Source organism: Triticum urartu, chromosome 5A, assembly GCF_056163025.1.
Source record: "Triticum urartu cultivar PI428250 chromosome 5A, HENAU_Tu73, whole genome shotgun sequence".
NCBI classification, from domain to species: domain Eukaryota; kingdom Viridiplantae; phylum Streptophyta; class Magnoliopsida; order Poales; family Poaceae; genus Triticum; species Triticum urartu.
The window spans coordinates 473,681,322-473,698,389 of NC_141877.1; the positions used below are offsets into that span (position 1 = coordinate 473,681,322).

General features: G+C 41.1%; 2 protein-coding genes across 8 annotated transcripts; one reads left to right on the top strand and one right to left on the bottom strand.

Moving 5' to 3' along the window:
• Positions 1 to 441: 441 nt before the first annotated feature.
• Positions 442 to 3,795, top strand: LOC125509861 (protein MANNAN SYNTHESIS-RELATED 1). The gene is made up of 6 exons (XM_048674889.2): positions 442 to 695; positions 1,650 to 1,779; positions 1,868 to 1,935; positions 2,026 to 2,111; positions 2,610 to 3,192; positions 3,285 to 3,795. The coding sequence occupies exons 1-6, from the start codon at positions 594 to 596 to the stop codon at positions 3,561 to 3,563; spliced, it is 1,248 nt and encodes a 415-aa protein (XP_048530846.2). The 5' UTR covers positions 442 to 593; the 3' UTR covers positions 3,564 to 3,795.
• Positions 3,796 to 4,126: 331 nt separating this feature from the next.
• LOC125509859 (calcium-transporting ATPase 5, plasma membrane-type-like) lies at positions 4,127 to 15,218 on the bottom strand. Of its 7 annotated transcripts, none has more exons than XM_087521270.1 (34): positions 14,903 to 15,218; positions 13,912 to 14,028; positions 13,784 to 13,826; positions 13,225 to 13,340; positions 13,014 to 13,145; positions 12,609 to 12,698; positions 12,405 to 12,474; positions 11,797 to 11,867; positions 11,618 to 11,701; positions 11,450 to 11,527; positions 11,289 to 11,360; positions 11,074 to 11,157; positions 10,850 to 10,932; positions 10,639 to 10,747; positions 10,484 to 10,539; positions 10,363 to 10,405; positions 10,204 to 10,287; positions 9,921 to 10,058; positions 9,723 to 9,788; positions 9,499 to 9,594; positions 8,966 to 9,076; positions 8,732 to 8,896; positions 8,039 to 8,098; positions 7,337 to 7,501; positions 6,988 to 7,104; positions 6,800 to 6,898; positions 6,399 to 6,536; positions 5,988 to 6,088; positions 5,838 to 5,883; positions 5,609 to 5,743; positions 5,298 to 5,405; positions 5,044 to 5,135; positions 4,674 to 4,774; positions 4,127 to 4,568 (listed from the first exon to the last, which is right to left on the bottom strand). In XM_087521270.1, exons 1-34 carry the CDS (start codon positions 15,029 to 15,031, stop codon positions 4,543 to 4,545), a joined length of 3,225 nt encoding a protein of 1,074 aa, XP_087377396.1. In that variant the 5' UTR covers positions 15,032 to 15,218; the 3' UTR covers positions 4,127 to 4,542. The 7 variants fall into 7 exon arrangements, with proteins under 7 accessions (XP_087377396.1, XP_087377395.1, XP_087377394.1 ...); XM_087521269.1 differs by having other exon boundaries at positions 9,496 to 9,594; XM_087521268.1 differs by having other exon boundaries at positions 10,204 to 10,405.
• Positions 15,219 to 17,068: the final 1,850 nt, after the last annotated feature.

Sequence of the window (17,068 nt, forward strand, 5' to 3'; positions counted from 1 at the left end):
TTAGCAATTTCGCAATGAAACTATAGAAGTATCCCATAAATAAGAGTCTACGCGGCGTAATTTATCCTCACACCTCATTGTTTCTTGACTCGCCGAAAAAGCCGTAGCAGAAAATAGCAAATAAACCCACCGGAACAAAATTGAGCTCGCACGCAAACTATACATCACAATTTATTTTCACAAGTGATCCTACTAACAAAATTAGAAAATGGACCCCTCAAAGAAAATGGAAAATGGAGCACGATGAGAAGCACAATTGGCAGGTTCTATGGAGTTTACTAAAACAGCCGAGCCCACTAGGCCACTAATCTCCCTTGTCAAGCGTACTAAACCCACTTTCTCCGGATCGAGGCTTAACAGGACGGATAAATTATACAAGTGCCGGGCGACCCGGCCCGTGTCAGGATCGCAATCTCCGCAGTTAAAGCCCCAGCCAGTGCCACTCCATCTCCAGTCCAGTCCAGACGCCCCTATCGCGCGGCTGTACGCACTGCACACGCGCAGCCCGGCGCTCCCCGCGTGCTGCTGTCGCCTCGCCTGTCGGTGCTCCTCCTCTTCCTCTCCGCTCCGCTCGCCGCCGGCCGGCCGGCGCAATGGTGGACCCGCGGCAGGTGCTGGCGGGGTTCCTCACCCTCTCCATGTTCGTCATGCTCGGCAACATGATCAAGCACGACCACTTCACCTCCGTCTCCGAGGTACTAGCCGAGATCTCCCGCCTCCCCCTCCCCCCTCCCTAGCTCTCCTTTCCCCGCCCGCTTCCGGTTTGCTTTACATGGGTGTTCTTTTCTGGAAGGAAATTTGCAGCGGGTGTTTGGGGGCGCTGCTGTTCTGCTGGTTCCTGATTTTGGTTGCCATTCACTCGATTCTGCATCGTTTGGTTGGACTATGGAGCGCTTAGATGCTACGGATAATTCTACCTCTGTGGGTTTGACCCATCTGTGCAGTGTTGTGCTTAGGATTGGGAATTTTTCAATTTCTCGTACCAGTTCTTGCCAAAAAATCTCAACGGATTTGCCGTCGCGGTCACATGAGAAGCTCAAATAAAAGTTCAGTTAATGCTTTCTTTCAGTTCACTGTGCAATGGATGGCTCCAAATCTGAAGTGATTTGTGGATCTAAGCTAGGAAAGGCATCTCAACTCTCGAGAGTTGTGTGTCAGACCGTCACGTGACCTTGACTTTGAGGGCTTAGCTAGGGTTTAATAATCCAATCCTAGTTTTTCAGCACGTTGCACCAAGCTTTGGGGTCAAAAAAAGAATCAGAAGCTTGGTTTCTGTGGTAATTAATAAATTATCCCTCCTGCGACTACGAGCTTTCCATAGAAAAAGCAGAGTTTGTGGGGACATATATCGGTCAAAAGAAACCATCAATTGCAAAGATAAAAATGCAGAAGGGGAAGCAAAGCAAATACTTTAATTTCTTTATACAGAAATAATCTCATGTTAGAGTATGAGCTACAGTGAGGGTTGTCCATGTCATGAATCACTATCACTCCTCCAGCTTATGCTCTCCCTGTCTCCCAGTCCTTGGCTTGTTCAGATGCTCTGCCGACAAACAAATCAACTGCTATTTTTAACTGATGGAAAAAGAAATGCTGCTTTTAACTGATGTGGCCATGCTATACCTGCTCTCAAACTGAACATCCAACAGCTGGCCGTGGACGCAACAGGCGTGGAGCTCAATGCGATGAAGATCGCAGACAATACTGAAATAACCAAGGCTGGAGTGGAGCTCGAGGCTACTGAGGAGATTAAGCCGTGCTGGACCAAACCAAGCCCAAGTAACAATATTATGTGTTCAAGAAGTTTTCCGTCACATCCATAACTATTACCGATTAATCTGGTTACTCATGCTTGTGGTTTCTGCAGAGGATGATCAGTCTAACGGTTTTGTTACCTTGTCATTGACTATTGGCCCTGAATACCATGCATCACAGGTACGCCCGTAACTTGGAACTTGCCCTCATGAATGTAGTTGAGTAAACAGAAAATCAGCTTATGTTTGTGTGTTTGCCCTTTGGTTGCAGATTGCTGATGCTGTAGTGATTGCAAGGTATCTGGGAGCTACACTTGTACTTCCAGAAATCAGAGGAAATGAATTAGGAAAGAGTCGGTATGTTTCTGGAAAATGATGCAATTTTAATCTGTTCCATAAGATATGGCTTCCTGCAGACATCTATTGGTGAAAACATGTGTTTCACCACATGAGCATCTAGAAAATTTTCTTGTTCACTATATGAGCACCTTGATTTATTTCCCACAAATGAACATCAACACTGTCTTAAGACAACTCTGGTGACTCTTTTTGTCAATGAGTGGTTAGTTCTATTTAAATATTGAACTGTGTACTTAGTATGGATAAACAATGCAAAGAAGTTTCTTGTCATATCTCTACTGTTCTGCCCAAATAAATACATTCGGTTCTGCAACTCAAAATAATGAATAGTAAGTTCTCTAAAATAGACAATAATGAATATTCTGAATTCCACAAAATCACTGTGCTTTCATTTCATAGACTCCGATGATTGTTACTTTGAAGAACAATTATTGATGATTGATACTTTGGGGTGGCATCTCAATTCTGAACTAATGATATAAATTTCATGAACAGAAAATTCCAAGACATGTACGATGTGGAAAAATTTAAGATGAACTTGGATGGTGTTGTCAAAGTAGTAGATAAACTTCCTGCTGAATTGACCACTAAGAAGCCAGCCGTTATTAGAGTACCAAACCGGGTGACAGAAGACTTCATCCTGGACACCATCCAGCCCGCCTTCCAAAAGAACAGTTACCTACGACTTGCAATTATTTTCTCTTCAGTAGGTTTGAAACCGAAAGGGACGAATAACAAGGACTTGGATTCAACTGCTTGCCATGCAATGTTCACTGGGCTCAAACTGAACGCTGAATATTCAGAAGTGGCTGAACAGATGCTGGGCAGGCTTAAAGAGCTAAGCAAGAAATCGGATGGCAGGGTGCTGGCGGTCGATATGCGGACCGACTTGCTAGAGAAGAAGACCTGTAAAACAAGCGCGGGTGCAAGAAGGAAAGGCTGTTACAATCCTCAGGAGGTTCTGAATTTCCTGAAGAAGGTCGGCTTCTCTGCTAATACAACCATCTACTTGACAGAGACATGGTGGCACAAAGGCCTGAATAATCTGAAGAGGGCATTTCCACACACTTATACCAAGGCAAGTAACTCATCCAGTACCATTTAATTAGTCCGCGTCATATTCTGTTTTCTCTTGACCAGATTTTTAACTTACAATCTGTCTTTGTGCAGGATGATATAATGCCGGCTGAGAAGAAAGGAGAATTCCTGAATTCTGGCGATTCAGACCTAGCAAGAGCCCTGGACCTCGAGGTCTGCTCGCAGACCGACGTTTTCGTCCCCGCCATCCCCGGTATGTTCTACGGAAACGTGGCCGGTAAGAGGATCGCGGCAGGCCTGACCCAGATCCTTGTCCCGGCTCCGGTGGTGGGCGGTTCGGCGCAGGCCTCAGACTTCGTCTCCACATACATCACCAAGAAGAGCCACTTCGCCTACTCATGCTACTGCTAGTGCTGCCGCCTAGATCGTTTGTTGTCAGTAATAAGAATGAACTGAAGTGTGCCTCATGCACAGTATCAGAATGTTGTCTGGGAACAAACACCACAGGCACATGCATGATTACAGTGTGCTACAGAGTGGACCGTGAGGTCTGTCTCTAGGCATGGCATGCGAAAAGAGTGTGCCTCATGTACCAAGTTGTATTGCTTATAATCATATATCAGCTCACCAGTTCTGGCAGAAATTGGCTCTGAAGTTTTTATTCTCAATGGAAGATGTGATTTCTGTCTAACAACTGTGCAAGTTTATCTATTGATGATACTTTGTGGTCATCATCACTCTGTTGCAGTTTCTCTACTTAAATAAAAAAGCAACAGCTCGCAAGAAAAACTAACCCAATTCAATGGCTTGCTGCCTTCATCTCCGTCTCCGTCTCATCTTCTCCTCGCCTGCCGGAACAGCTCCGGCGGCCCCTGACGCCACTCATCAGCGGTGCAGGTTCGCGCCGTGCATGCGCACTGGGCTACATTAGACCTTGCAGTAGCTTAATGACAATAGTTGCTGGTACTTGGAGCTGTTAAATCCAACAGAATAAGCAAAAGGGGCCTGGCTTTATGCCTACACATGGCACCAGCAATCAGTGGAAACAGCTGCAACTTGCAGCAAAAGAAAGCTGTTCTCTAGCAGCACAACAACTTGTTCCAAATTCACAGCCATTTGGATGGGAGTTTAACCCTAACCCCGTACAGTACTACCGTACTTATTTTGTAGACTACTACTACAACTGAGTGATATCTACCAGTGCACAAGCTTCCTGCCATTCCTTCCCCGAAAAAAGCTCCCCTCTCTCTCATTCCCTATGGGCGCATCTGCGCCCAATTCTACAGGGGCTGCTCTTTGCCCCTCTCTGAAGCTCCAGTCGAGATGAAGCCTGAATTTTGGCCCCGTTTGCAGCTTCTCCAAAAATTGCTCCTAGTCCTCGGGCTAAGTCTCAGCTCTTGCCGCCCTGCTCTTCATCTGCAGCACACAATGGAATGCATGTAGGGGATAGTTACTATAAGCTCGTTGGGTGAAAACAAAAGGAAGCACAAGGATCAGCAACTGTGTATGCAGGGAAATTACCGCGGCGGCGTGGCCTTCTCCAGGCACAACAGTGCTTCAAGTAATCCTGGAAAGGTCTGGCCGGAACAGGAATGGACTTGCCAACATACGCGAGGGGCCAGCTGGATTGGAAAGACAGACAGAGAGATGGTAATGTGGCCATTGGAAGGAAGAAATAAATCACTCTTTAACAGTTCTCAGAGTGTAATTTATGGGTTGCCATCAACGTGTTGGAAAATTAATGCCCAGATTAATTAAACTGACAAAAAATTCTTTACCACTGGCACATAAACAAAGGGATATTTGGATATATGAAATAACTGTACACAAATATGCATTCAGAGTAGAAAAGAAGTGTCCTGTCTGTGCGATGGAGTTCTCCTATATATACCTGACTGCACCAATTGCAACTGATAGCAGCCATAGCTTCCAACCGAGCCTAACAGTTCCAAAGAACTTCCCGAGAAATTCAATTATCAAGATCTGCAAGATGAGATGATGTCCAGAAACTCAACTTTTAAGATCTGCTGGATGAGATGATGTCCAGAAACTCAACTTTTAAGATCTGCTGGATGAGATGATGATACTACTTGTGCCTTGTCAAAAACATGTATGCGTTCAGATAGCAAGTTACTACGTTGTTACCTGAAGTACGGTTGTTATACCCACTATACCCATGAAAAGGCGGTTGCTCGTGACTCCTCTCAAGACATTCTTCTCCTCAGGCTTCCGAGCATTGAACTCATTGAAGATCTGACATGAATGGCACATGAGGCGTAAGGAAAGAATTCTATGATTTCCTACATGTATCAGGAATATGTACATTTGCATCTTTAATGCATATCCAACAACGAAATCGGTATTCAGAGGGGATGTGCTAGGGCTACACAAGGAAGTGACAGCAAACTATAGTCTCGCTATAATATTGAATCGATGAATGTTGCCAGTGATCTTACTTGGCAGAAGACAAATGCATTGAAGACAAAGGTGTTCTTCATTTTGTCAGCGCGCTCTCGACTTTCATTATGCAAATGGAAAATCCTTTTGCCATCAAAATTGAAGACTAGAAGAACTGTTATCTGATAAAGAGCCTGCAACAGATCCATATAGATATGAAGAAAAGCTGTTCAACAGGTTTAAAATTGCATGTGTGCATATGTACAGGTGAATTAGACAATTAGAGACCTGGATAAACAGGTTTCTCCACATAATGTTTGTAACAAGGGGTTCCCTGCAGAAGTGAAATAAGAAGTGTATGATGATGGTTTTTCCGACAAAGTACATAACAGTATATAAAGAAAATTTGTCAATAATTTGTAGAATGGTGTATCGTACCTTCTGCCAACAGGATGTCTCTTCATTAGGTTATCTGTTGGTGGTTCAGTTGCTAATGCAAGGGCTCCCAGTGTGTCCATGATAAGGTTCACCCAAAGAAGCTGCCAGGTGAAAAATGATATGGTTGTAAACAAATAAACAGGGCATTTCTTCAGAGTATCTTAGATAAGATTTCTGCAGCATCACCTATAATATTTCAGTAGTTCGCCATATTTATTCATAAGATTTAGCAGTCTGCCACAAAGATATTACATATTTTTGATTGTTTCTTACAATATTTTTTATGTGCATGTCAGCTTAATAACTGAAGCAAATAAGAATGCACATAAACAGGCAATAATAAATGAGATAATAACTGTGGGATATATAGCTATTAGAAGAAGATAACACAAATCAAGAAAAGAGTCCAACCTCAACTGCATTCAGAGGAACCGCACCAGAGGACACGGCAGCAACCACATTTATTACCAGGGCAGCGACATTAACAGTCAGCTGGAACTGGATAAATTTCTGAATATTTGCGTAGACAGAACGTCCCCAACGAACAACCTAACACAAGGAAGGAAAGTCAAGATTTTTCCTCTACATAGAAGTTTAAAATAAGTTATCACTAGACCACAACTATGGCATGTGACGTAGTACAACTGTTGTGTATGCATCTGTCACAATATATCACATGAAATAGATATATTTGCATATAGACAAACCATGCCGGTATGTGTGATAACTGAAAGTACAATGACAGGCTAACATGCTGACGTTTTTCTTCTGTATAAAAATAGACATTATGCATTGATGTTGGAGAAGACAACCTTGACAACGGATGTGAAGTCATCATCTAAGATTATAATGTCTGAGCTTTCTTTAGCAACTTCTGTTCCCGAGATGCCCATTGAAAGACCGATATCAGCCTACAAGACCAAAGAAAAAAAGGATTACACGATGATTTTAGATTGACACTTCAATACATAACGACATAGTTGTAGTCTTGCAGACAGACCTCATGTAATGCTGGGGCATCGTTAGTGCCATCACCGGTTACAGCTACTACATGGCCTTTTCTTTTCAAAGCTTGCACAAGCAAAAGTTTGTCGTTTGGAGAAGACCGCGCCATTACCTGAAATAAAAGTAGATAGATTAACTGAGACCACTTAGCAAACAAATTCATAAACTTGGAAGATATTTTACATCAAGAAATTACAAAGTACTTTATACTGTATCATAGAAAATTTGTTCTTATTTATAGAAGATATTTTATAGTACTTTATACTGTATCATAGATGCTGCTTGTGGTTTTGAAAGCTCCAAATATGAGATAGATGATGAAGGGATAGAGAGAGGTGGGTTACTGTAATCTTGTCAGCAACTTCTTCTCGTGCAGTTTCAGACATTTCACGGAACACCTTCCCTTCTATTATTATTGTCTCTGAAGCAGCATCCTTTGCATTTAGTATTCCACATTCGAAAGCAATGGCCTTAGCTGTTTCAACATTATCTCCAGTGACCATCCGTACCTAAAACAAATATGCTTTCTGAGAACAACAAAATAATGCTTTAATCAAACGCGAGAAACCAATATGTTATCTTAAAACACAAATAAAATCAAGCTTAATATTATAACTTCTACCCATCTGATCACTGCAATACATAGCTGAAACAAGTCAACAACAATGATCAGAGGATATCTGCTTTTTTACCATCTTATTGTTTTAGTTGAATTGAACAACAAAATCGGCATTAAGTTGGATTTGCTCAGCACTAATATACACACTTCCATCACATTATTCGACCAACTAACAGACATCAGGCATGACGAATTACTGTCCTAACATGGTATGGAAGCAGTACCAAGGATATTTAAATCAAATGGAAAAGGTACAGGCAAAAAAAAAAGGAACTGAAGTATCATAAACATTTTAAAAGCGAACCGCCTTGATCCTAACCACCTATTATAAACTCAATAAGTTAAAAATCCCAGGGGAAGAATTTGAAAGAGAAATAGAAGGAAAGAAAATAAGAGCAAACAATAATAAACCATAGATGATAATAACCTTCACACCAGCAGCACTGCATAATTGTACAGCGTCCCTTACTCCTGGGCGACAGGGATCCTACATCAAAAAAGAATTTATAGGGCTGAATAGCTGCATGCAGTCATCAGTAGGTAGAAATTATATATGGCAAAACTGGAAAAAAATTGCGCCTAAACAGATTCGAACATAAAGAGTTCTGAAAGAAGCAGGCATTTTAACAATGATGGGAAACATGAGGAACAAGTGATGCAAATAAAACTGATGAACTAGCATGGCCAAGTATCATCCGAAAACTATAGTTGGCGAAGGACCGCTTGACGTGCTTGCCAACCGTAGTGGGCTCAACTCATCTAATCCATTCTTTCATAATGTCCCGTGATTCTCCATTATCCCGGTGCCACTCTCCCAGTATCATCATGACTAACTATTTTACAGAAACCTCCAAACAAGACACATTTGGTTCAGTTTCTCCATCTCTTAATAATCTGTAGTGTCTCATTTACATCAAACTTGACATTGTGGTTTTGAAGCATCCAACTAGCAAGATGAAGATGGGCCATTCTGTCCTTGTATTCTTTTTCGCTGATATGGCATCATGGCATGGACTGCTAAAATTAGCCATAAATGAGAACAGAAAGAGCAGAAGAGGCCATGCACAACTTTTCAAATGCTGGTAGAAGCATAAAGTAAACACCATCTCACAACACACACCTTTATCCCGACCATTCCAAGAAGAGTCAGATTTTCCTCAGGCAACTGCCACTTATCGAGATCCTCCCTAGGAACCATTGAGAGCTCGCAGGTGCAATATGCAAAAGCAATACAGCGCAGTGAACTCATTGACATATCGTCAATGAATCTCTTCAATTCGTTATACTGTAGAAGCACTAACAACTTAGTAAAACTTCAGAAGTGAGGCCCGAATTAATTTGGGTTGGTATTTACCTTGTCAGAACTCATTGGATGAACTGAACCATCAACAGAAAACCAGCTTTTGCAAGATGCTAATACTAGCTCAGCAGCACCTTTCCAGTGGATGTGTACATAAGCATCTGACTGCACTTACAAAACCAAATAGCACTGAGGTAACACATACTAAAATGAACTAGGAAATATTTTATTACAGCATAAATAGTATGATCAAGATTCAAGACAAAGCACTCATTTGCAACATGTATTCATGTACAACATAAATGAACCAAACAAGGCAAAGAGAAAATGTAAAGAAACACAAATGTTATGTTGACAGGATCAGACAAAACATATACAACTTATGCAGCAAGTGTGTGAGAACTATTTTTCTGAAAGATAGTAAATCGCACAAAGAAACTACAAGATGCAAAACCAATGAAAAAGTCAGATACTTAGCACTAAAACATAGAAGGAAAGTCAATAATGAAGATTAAAAAGGACTATTTCTTATTTAACATTACATGATTTCCTTCAGAATATCAAGTACATGAAAATGTGCTTACCACCTGCACTGCAACGCCACCACGTTTCTTCACTGAGTTGAATGGGAGAACGCGAAGAACTGAAGATTTTGACCTCACATCGGTGAAATTCATCCCAATCTATTCAGTTGAATTGTCAATTCTATGGAATAAACTTGAAAGAAATAATGATGAATGAAAGATATTGTCAATTTAATGGGACAAACTTGGAAGAAGTAATGATGAACAGAACAGAATATATGAAATACCTCAAGACCCCAAGAAAGAATTGCTTTTTCAGTTGGTGAGCCAGCAACTTCAGCAGCTCCTCCATCCTATAGACAGGAAACATATTAAAATGGATGGCATCCTTCGGTATGACATGTGAACTTCGATGGATGTGCTTGCCATATTATGCAAAAAGTACAAGGAAAAACCTACCGAAAGAGAAATGTATTATACTGTACCTCTGGTGAAAACACAGCACCTGCTGTGTTTTGTGCAATTCCTTCAACAAGTAGAGATGCCACACTGCTAAACATCATCCCAGTATTATCACAAGGATTCAACTTCGTCCCACTCAAATATGCTTCCACAACTGTCATCTAGACGATCAATTAGAAAAAATAATAAGATACAGAAGCACTTCACAAACTGAAGACATTACTGATTATATGCAGTGCAGCAGTGGAGTACATAGAGCATTTTTCTTTTCTTTTTCTGTGAGGAGTGCCTATTGACTTTACAAACCTTATTCAAGGTAAGAGTTCCAGTCTTGTCACTGCAAATCGTGGTCGCCGACCCCATTGTTTCACAAGATGAAAGTCGTCTCACCTGTATGCGAAACCAAAAACACAGATTTATACTGGAGTAAAGGTTTTTCTTTGTAAATCTCTTTGTATGCATTACCAGAGCCTTGTCTCGCATCATCTTTCGCATTGAATATGCAAGGCTGAAAGAAAACTAGCACCAGTTTAATGCACCTATTCATCTCTAAGGAATTTGTATAAAAAAGGTAAAAGATGCGTACGTCAATGTTACTGCTAAAGGGAGTCCTTCAGGCACAGCAACAACCACAATAGTTACCTACGGTGACAAATGCTGTAGAATCAGCTCACTTGGAAAGAATTGATGCTCCTCATCATCATAGTAATTAAGCAAGAAAACTTGGTTAGGATTACATACAGCAACTGTAAAAATACTGATTGCCCCCATAAATCCCTGTTTTGCACCAGTAGTCCCAGCCACAAATGCAGTAGTTCCATCTGGATTATTGCTATGCCCGGTAAAATATCTGCATTTTAGATGGAAGGTGACCATGAGAAGCATATCCACGAAATGTAGAATATTTACTTAAAGTGCACCATAACAATGAACGAATGTACCAGAAAACCACCTTATCCAAAGTACGACAAGGACAACACCAGCAACTGATAAACCCACGATACCAATTAAAGTAGCGACACCATTCAAGCGCACCTGCTCCACAGTTTGAACAAGTGGGAACACCGTCATAAAATATAAACAAAAAGGTCAATATAAGTTGACACTATTCTCTGCGTGGTACATACCATGAAAAATTAATTAACTTGTCGTAAAAAACGAACATAAGAAATTAACCTGCAACGGGGTTTCTTCACCAATATCTTCTGAAAGATTGGCCATCAACGTACCCCATTCAGTATTAGTACCCACGCCTGTTACCTATATGTTTATGGAATGAATGAGATGCTAACAAATTATAGAAAATACACCAGTAGCCACACAATTGTGTAATACGAAAGCACAAGCTGAACACTTCATGTACTTGGAAGGCTCAACCAAGTGATACTCACCAACATAGAGCCATAGCCATCTGCGACCTTGCAACCGGACATCAACATAGGTGCCTTCTGGTCCTTATGAACCTGACATTAGTATAACATACTTGAACATTTAAGAAGGCAGATTTCAGAAAACAATAATTATTGGCCTTTTCCTTTTTATCAACACTTACAATTTTGGACTCTCCCGTCATACTTGATTCGTCTATTGCAAGAGAATGACCAGATATCAGGACACCATCTGCAGGGACCTGAAGGTCAAATAATGCATGTAATCACGTCAATCTGACAAAAATAGCTCAAATGTAGACAAAAGGTGGAATATGTGATGAATGCATTACTTGATCACCAATTTTGAGGGGAACAACATCGCCAACCACAAGGTCAAATATTGAAGCTCCTACTCTCTTACCACCTCTGATAACCTAATTATTAGTCACGATAAATCATGCACTGCCAATGAGTCGCAGTCCCAAACAAAAAAAGTACACTCTAAAATTATCAGGATGAACATACTCACCTCAACTTGTATGTTTTGTTTCTCCTCGTTCAGATGTTGAAACTGAAGAGATTGTCTATAATCACTGGTTGCTAAAATGGTTGTGAAGAAATAAATATCAGAGCACGATTATTTCCAGTACAGCAACATGTATGCAAATCACTGACGCCATATATAATATCAGAGCACGATTATTTCCAGTACAGCAACATGTTTTTGCCTAATATCTTAAGGTTTTCTATGAACTGGTTAGTGCATTACAATCGTTACCATGTCAGAGCAAAAGGTTCTGAGTCTGACAGCCAGCAGCTCATTTTACTTCATTCTTAAAAGAAAGGTGCCACTGTGAAAATACCGGGGGTGACTCACAACACTGACACCATTTGAGCAGATGCATTGTTCAAGAAAATTTGCACAGGTGCATCCTGCCTACATGTGAATCCCAATAGCACTACAACACATCCAGCCTACAATGTAGGCCTATAATCCCCGATGTGAGGGAGGGTGTTGAAATATCAGTATAACTGCCACTTCCCTTGACAACTTAAGGTTTTGTATGAGCTGATTAGTGCACAAAACTCAATAACAATAGGAGAGAAAAGAATAAAAATAGAACATACTGTTATTACCTGTAACAAATATCACAAGAAAAACAGCAAAGAATATGCTTCCACCATCATACCATCCATCTTTTACACCCTAAATAAAGCGTCAATGGTGAAACCAAAATAGGAATAAGTATTATGAAATTGAACCATTCTTACAGTGTAAAGACAAGACAAAATGAATACATGAAGAAAGGAGCCAAGGTAAATCATAATGTCATGAAGTACCTCTGTTGCCATGCCCAATGATAATGATATAGCAGCAGCTACCATTAGAATCACAAGAGTTAAATCCTGACAAGCTTCAAATACAAAGCGCTGCAAATAATAATTTGCTAGATATTAAACTTGATGATATATGGATTTAAGGCTCAGAAGTTCCATAAGGAAGAGTAAACTTCACATGGTGCGCATGTATGCTCTAAGTTCTGACGCTGCAAAAGTATATTTGTTCCCGCAATCACTACATATACATTCAGCTTTAATAAATTTATACTTGTCATAGAAAAATAGTTTCACATCATGAAATACTTTTCATTTACCCCTACAGCCCACAAGAGAACAAGAACAATGAACAATAAGACAAGGCACGCCGGAAAAAGTTACTGCCATAGCATAAGGAAAACTGCGTACCCATATGCTTTTTCTTTTCTTGCGCGGATAGGTGTTTGCCCCGAAAATGTCTCTTCTCTGCAACAGCTCGTCCTCATTTGAGCTAACTCCTCTGTCTAAATTACTCTTTAGTAAATCCGAAAGCCCACTGACCTGCGAGGACATGCCATTAGAGATATATGAGTAAAAAATAAAAAGGGTGTCAATCCAGGTGAAATTCATTTGAACCTACCCCTCCAACCTCCTGAAGCATAATTGCCTCATGGTCTCTGTTCAACATTACAAGCTTTTCCAGATCAATTGGAAATCTCTGAGAGAGTGACTCAAATTTTGTACCATCGTAAGATTCTGTTTGATCAAACAGAATTATATCAACTATAATTTAGACTATCAAACTAAAAACAAGATAAAGATGCATCTAACAGGAATAACTGGATTAAGATTTAATGAAATGAGATATATAAGGTATCATGTGTCTTGACTAAGCACACACACACTTCACAAAAACAAATACTACATAGGTGGCCAAATAACCAGAAATATGCGGAAGAAGAAGTAAGCTAAAGGTTGCTAAGATGGGTGTCCATGGCATATTTTCAGTTCAAATGTGAAAAGTTATCATCACATAACAATGGATATTAAATGGATCAATGAATCGTGTGGATGTGTCCAATATTGCCACAGTGTTTACATGTAAATATGGTCCTTCAGGGTGATGCATCACCATTTTGTTAGGAAATGTGTGCAATCATCCAACCATATAGCGACTAGCAGGAAACTGGAGATTGTACCTTGTAGCGCCTTTTGACCAGCGTTTTTGAAAAGGAATACTGCCTGAAGAATCCAAATATAGAATGAGCAAACGTTATACGTCAATGAGAAGCATCATTTGTCTACTGGCAGACGCCACGTTACTTACCCGTATAACTTGTGTATGAGTTCGTATAATTCTTCTCAAGTTTTCTCTCTCTTCATCCCTCGCGAGATCTAGAGTATATCTAAAACGACGTGAAGCGTTGAGCACGAGAGCAATTTGCTGAAACGAGGGAGAAAAGGCAATGCTGTAAGTAATAATATAAGATGAAACATGAAGTAAAAAAATACCACATTCCTATACATCACACTTTATGTTTTTCTTGAGAATTCTCATTGGTGATATGGAACATCAAAGCCCCTACAGTTTAAAATTTATTCCAGTACTACCTAAAGAAAAATATAGCCTAACAAACTTTCCAGATTCTGATGTATCTAGACTGGGGGTAGCATCCTCCTACTTTATACAAGTCTACCCGTAAGCTTCACAATGATCAATGGTGTGGTTTAACATCATTATAACCCTGAGGCAGTCATTATAAGATACCGAAACCGAACTGCAACAGTTATCATCTCAAAAAACTGCAACAGTTACACAAGGCACTCCAATTTAGAAATATATGGGCAGAACATACAGACACAACAGATATATGAAGTAGCTGATGCAACATCCTGGTGCACATGAATCAACGAACATTCACCCACAGAGTTTCTCAGCACATTAAGTCATTGCTCGTAAATTCAACCACTCCTTGTTTAAAAAAAAATCGATTAATCCAGCCCTCCGCCATTATCAGGCATTCGTGATTCATCCATCAGAAGCTCAGAGCTGCTTGATGCAGTGATGATTGAACGGCATTAGTGACAGATCGATCAAGCAGATGCCCGTTCAAGGGAACCCAAAAACCCCAATGTAAGAAGCGACGTTGTGGAGGCCAAACCGCAAAACAGATACGGAGTATATCGTGGTGTGCACATGGATTTTCCGCAATTTCATCCCCAACCTCCAGCCCGAAAAGAAAACCCCCTACTACGTACTAAAATTTGAATCGAAAGGAGGAGCGGCAGCGAGGAAATGGCGAAGATGACATACGTACCCTCCACCGGCGCAGGCGATCGCGCGGGGCGTTCTTGCCGGGTATGTCGAACGCGCAGATATCCTCTCCCTCCGTCTCCCGGTCCTCCTCGTCAACCGGCACGGCGACCTCCGGCGGCGGCGACGCCATTCCGTGCCGCGGTCGGTCGCAGGAGAGACGACACCGAGCCGCCGGCCCAGCGGAAGATTGTGTAGCTCAGCGGGGGCGGCGCGATCGCCTCACCTCGGTTTTCGCGTGCGCCCCAACTGTGTGTTGTTGTTGTTGTTGTTGTTGTTCAGTGACAGCAGCAGAGTCTCCTGTCCTGTCCAGAGTGCGCGCGTTTCCGCCTGCGTATTTATCGGGGGAGCGAAGCTTCGCGGAAGGCACCGCGCTTGACTGGCGAGTGGATGGCACTTGTCCTCGGGTACTTCGGGTGGGGGTGGATAGCAAATTTTGCGGCTGTCGCGGTGACTGACAGGTCAGGGGCAGGACGGGATGGGCCCACGTGGAGATGCATTGCGACCTGTATTTGCGAAACAACTCATGGTTGTGTTTTGTTCTCTCTCCGTTCACTTTAACTGTGTTTGGTTGCATCCTACCATGGTTGTTCTCCTCTGATGCATGCATGCTGAGTGTAGACATGCTAAGTACATATGTGCTAAGATGGTCATATGTGTGCATAACTTCTTGGCCTAACATCTTTTTGTTTTACTTCCTCTTTTTCTTCATGGGACGGTAAGTTGTTTGTTATTTTAGTCCTTTTGTATATTATTGCCAGTATGGTACCTAGGTTCAAAATGTCAAGATGGTGAGTTGCACATTAACTTATTCGTCCCACGACGTCCCACATGCTCAAGAGCAGCATGACTACGTAAGTAAATTCATGTTGCACTTACACCCAAGGACTAAAGTACATACAATTCAAGATGTAATCATGCATAATTCATGACTGCCAAGTGGAGAATTGTCATTTTCATGAACTAAAATCACTCGTGTGCCAACATAAATCATTTTGTGGTAGCTCCTTCCGAAGGGAGAAAAGAAAACACAACACAAAGTTTTTTAAATAATAATATGTAGCAACGTTTTATTCCCTCCGTTTTTTTACTCTGCATATTAAATTTGTCTCAAGTCAAAATTTATAAAAATTTGACCAAATTTATATTAAAGATATCAAATAAATACGGTATGAAACTATATTCCACATGAATCCAATGTGATATTTTTTTGGTATTGATAATATTGAAATTTTTTCTACAAACTTCTTGGTTCAACTGAAAAGAATGTTTATAAATTTATCTAAAATCAAGCGTTGTACAGTTTGAGCAAGTTGTAGGAAAAGCTATCAAGAGTTACAATACCTATATTTTCTTATTGTATCGATTTAGTAATGTACAATTGTTGATGAATTTTCCTAAAAACTTGATCAAACAATGCCTTAAGACAAAATTTACGAGACTTGTTTCCAGAGACGAAGGGGCTACTCTTCACTCGCTCGTCCTTGCCTGGCTACAAAGCCATAATGACAGGTACCCAAATCCTATCCTACGCATGCTTGGCTGTATAAAAAAGAGTCGTATGCATGCATGCTTGACGGCACAAGATGGTAAGCATAGGTCTCACCCAAAGCTGGAGCATCGTTTTGTAGTCTTGCCCAAGGCACGGGGATAGATAATTAATTAGTGGAGCACATCCGAAAGCATACCAACAAGATCCTAGAAATGTCAAGCTCGCGGTTGCCTAGAAGTTCCTCTGGGAAGACCCACCGGGACTTGGATGTGCGTTTCTTCTAGTAGCAACCAAAGTCTAGGCTTACGTCTTGGCTGTGCATTTCTACTTCTGGGTTCTTGCTGGACAAAAATGGCCTTCTTCGTGTCCAGTTGGTAACTTGGAATGGTCCGTACCACCATGCATATTCCAAGATGCCGTGGCTGTCCGGTGTTTCCGTAAGAAAACTGCCTCCGGCTAATAGTATTTATTTGTCCAGAAAGGAATTCATGCCCCGCTGAAATTCTTCCCAACTATTCCCTCCGTCCTAAAATAAGTGACTCAACTTTGTACTAACTAAGGAAGTAATTAGCGCTTACAGCAGTTGTCATGAAATTCCTGAGTTCCAAACGAAGGCCTTGCACATGGTTCCTGAATTATTTGGACTCGAGGGTGACAGCTATTGCAATAATGCAAATC

Excerpts from the sequence above, each read along its gene's own strand:
- LOC125509861 (XM_048674889.2), top strand. The coding sequence starts at position 594 with ATGGTGGACCCGCGGCAGGTGCTGGCGGGGTTCCTCACCCTCTCCATG. Across the intron at positions 2,112-2,609 it reads AATGAATTAGGAAAGAGTCG|AAAATTCCAAGACATGTACG; the intron begins GTATGTTTCTGG and ends TTTCATGAACAG. Across the intron at positions 3,193-3,284 it reads TTCCACACACTTATACCAAG|GATGATATAATGCCGGCTGA; the intron begins GCAAGTAACTCA and ends GTCTTTGTGCAG.
- LOC125509859 (XM_087521267.1), bottom strand. The coding sequence starts at position 15,031 with ATGGCGTCGCCGCCGCCGGAGGTCGCCGTGCCGGTTGACGAGGAGGAC. Across the intron at positions 13,341-13,783 it reads TGGTCAAAAGGCGCTACAAG|AATCTTACGATGGTACAAAA; the intron begins GTACAATCTCCA and ends TTGATCAAACAG. Across the intron at positions 13,146-13,224 it reads TGCTTCAGGAGGTTGGAGGG|GTCAGTGGGCTTTCGGATTT; the intron begins GTAGGTTCAAAT and ends ATGTCCTCGCAG.